Here is a 2,500-nt window from a genome sequence, read left to right as displayed (position 1 = left end):
GTCAAATTTATTTCAGTAATTCAACTAGACAGAGAGACTATTTAAAGGCTCAGGAACCCTTTTCAGGCGTTTACTATTTGTAATTATAAATTTTAGTTGATTTGGGTCTTGTTTCATATCACACAGTTACATTTGATCAATTAAAATGCATTTTTTTATTAAAAGCTTTAGTTTTACAGTAATAACTATCTAATGTTTAATTCTCTGTCTCATAATTTTAATTAAGTTTTGCTTTGAGAGCACATTTTCCTGAACGATTAAAATGTGATTAATTTAGATTAATTAATTACAAAGCCTCTAATTAATTAGATTAAAATTTTCAATCAAGTCCCAGCCCTAATTTTCATATATACTGTTATTTTGTCTTGTAATTGTTAATTACATACTCCTTTATTCCATATCATATCAGTGTTATTCATATATTAAAACTGTCAACTGCACACTCATTTGGCAGAATAAAAGTTTGACAATTATTCATTTGTTCTTTGTCATATTTCAGTAACATTAATAACTAAGCAAGTTGTAATTAAACAAATGACTGCAACATTTCCCCCTGTTAAGTGCAGTAGACTGAAATGAATAGCTTTATTTGGAAATATAACATATCTAATTTTTAATGGACTTATATAAAATCTTTCTTCAACATAGACCCCACTAATTAACTGGTTGTGTTATTTTTTATAAAAAAGAAGAGAGAAAATGCACAAAGGTAGGAAAGGAAAAGAAAGTGATAAAATAATAGGTTTTGTTAAATGTTCTTCAGATAATGAATTAATTGACAAAGTTTTTGCAGGGTGTGACAAAAAATGTTCAAGGTCAAGCTCCTGGGGCTAAGCCCCCCCATCTCTCAATCCTAGTGACGTCCATGGTAAAGAGTCTGAAGGTCTTCAGTGTTGTTCCTCACCTTCCATGGCGTCGGTCAGGTAGCTAGTCGCGCTGAGCGCCCGCCCCCTCCGCTCTGAGCCCTGTGTGGATGAAGGTCGAGGTAGCAGCATCGTACTGAGCTCCGTGGTGGACGTGGGGACCTGAAACACAAGAAGATGTTAGACGCTTCACACAGGGCTGCAGCCCGCTCCACTCGCCTCTCCTTACATCCACAGCCCCGTCCTCGTACATGGAAACTCAGCCACAGGTGTTTCCTCAAAACCGGGTTCTGGTTCTGATGCAATCAGAACTTTCACAAAAGCATCTTTAACTCCCGAGAGTCCTGAGTCACAAACTATGTGCTGTAAGAGGCTTTTGGTGCTGTTATCAGCTTCCATTCATCTTTCTCACACACACACACACACACACACACACACACACACACACACACACACACACACACACACACACACACACACACGTGACACGCACTAGTCAACATCATATATGACTTGTACCACATGACTTTTAATCTGAAGCTACATATTCAGCATATTCAGGGCAGAGTGTTGTTCCTGTTAGTGTTTAGTGTGAGATGATAGTAAATATTCCCTTTCTTTCTCCAACAACTTTACCTGATAGTAAGCTAACTTTAGGCAAACCAGCAGCACAACAGATATTTTCAAGTAAGACTCACAAACCTGAGTCAGCACCAGTCTCATCAAAGCTGGGGTTCTGTCGCCGTACTTTTGGTCTAAAACACGTCCTTATGTCCATCTTCACTCATGCGTTTCAGGCAGAGAGTGTAGAAGAAGCCGGCTGCTGAAGGGCTTCTTCTTCAGTGGTGGAGGCTCAGGCAGGCTGTATACAAACTACTGCCAGCTGCTCCCTCTCTGTTGGACTTTGGTACTGCATGTTACTTCCGCGATTTAGATCCGGGGCTTCAGCCCAAGTAGCCAGGCCTAACGCCGCCCCTGGTGAAAAGTGGTCAGTGTGTCCTCCAGCAGTCTAAGCCTATAGCAGCATAACTACAGAGATAACTCTGGATAATCTATCCTATTTAGATGGAGGCATGTTGGAGGCAGGGCAAGGGAGAGCTGTCTTTACCGACTGTACACTCCACCTCCCTCTACTCTCCCACTTGTCCAGATTTAGGCTAACATCAGATTTTAACCATAGGCCCTATCAAATAAAAATGTTTTAAGCCTATTCTTAAAAGTAGACAAAGTGTCTGCCTCACGGACTAAAGCTGGGAGCTGGTTCCACAGGAGAGGAGCCTGATAACTAAAAGATCTGCCTCCCATCCTAATTTTAGATATTCTGGGAACCACCAGTAGACCTGCAGTCTGAGAGCGAAGCGCTCGGTTAGGAACGTATGGAACAATCAGATCACTGATGTATGATGGAGCTTGATTATTAAGAGCTTTATATGTGAGAAGAAGGATCTTAACATCTATTCTGAATTTAACAGGTAGCCAATGTAGGGAAGCTACGACAGGAGAGATATGATCTCTCTTTTTAATTCTCATCAGAACTCTAGCTGCATTATTTTAGACAAGCTGAAGACTTTTAACTACATTCTGTGGACTTCCTGAGAGTAATGAATTACAGTAATCCAGTCTTGATGTAATAAATG

The 2,500-nt window shown here is 40.2% G+C and overlaps 1 protein-coding gene across 2 annotated transcripts in view; it reads right to left on the bottom strand.

Moving 5' to 3' along the window:
• scn5lab (sodium channel, voltage gated, type V-like, alpha b) overlaps window positions 1-2,500 on the bottom strand; it is a 165,003-nt gene that overhangs the window by 73,700 nt on the left and 88,803 nt on the right. For both annotated transcript variants that reach the window (XM_070553523.1, XM_054736163.2), the window contains exon 15: window positions 905-1,025. In XM_070553523.1, coding sequence (XP_070409624.1) covers window positions 905-1,025 — 121 coding nt within the window. The remainder of the gene's footprint in view (window positions 1-904; window positions 1,026-2,500) is intronic.

The sequence above is a fragment of the Nothobranchius furzeri genome, chromosome 7 (assembly GCF_043380555.1).
Source record: "Nothobranchius furzeri strain GRZ-AD chromosome 7, NfurGRZ-RIMD1, whole genome shotgun sequence".
Classification (NCBI taxonomy): Eukaryota; Metazoa; Chordata; class Actinopteri; order Cyprinodontiformes; family Nothobranchiidae; genus Nothobranchius; species Nothobranchius furzeri.
This window is presented reverse-complemented; position numbering and strand designations above follow the sequence as displayed.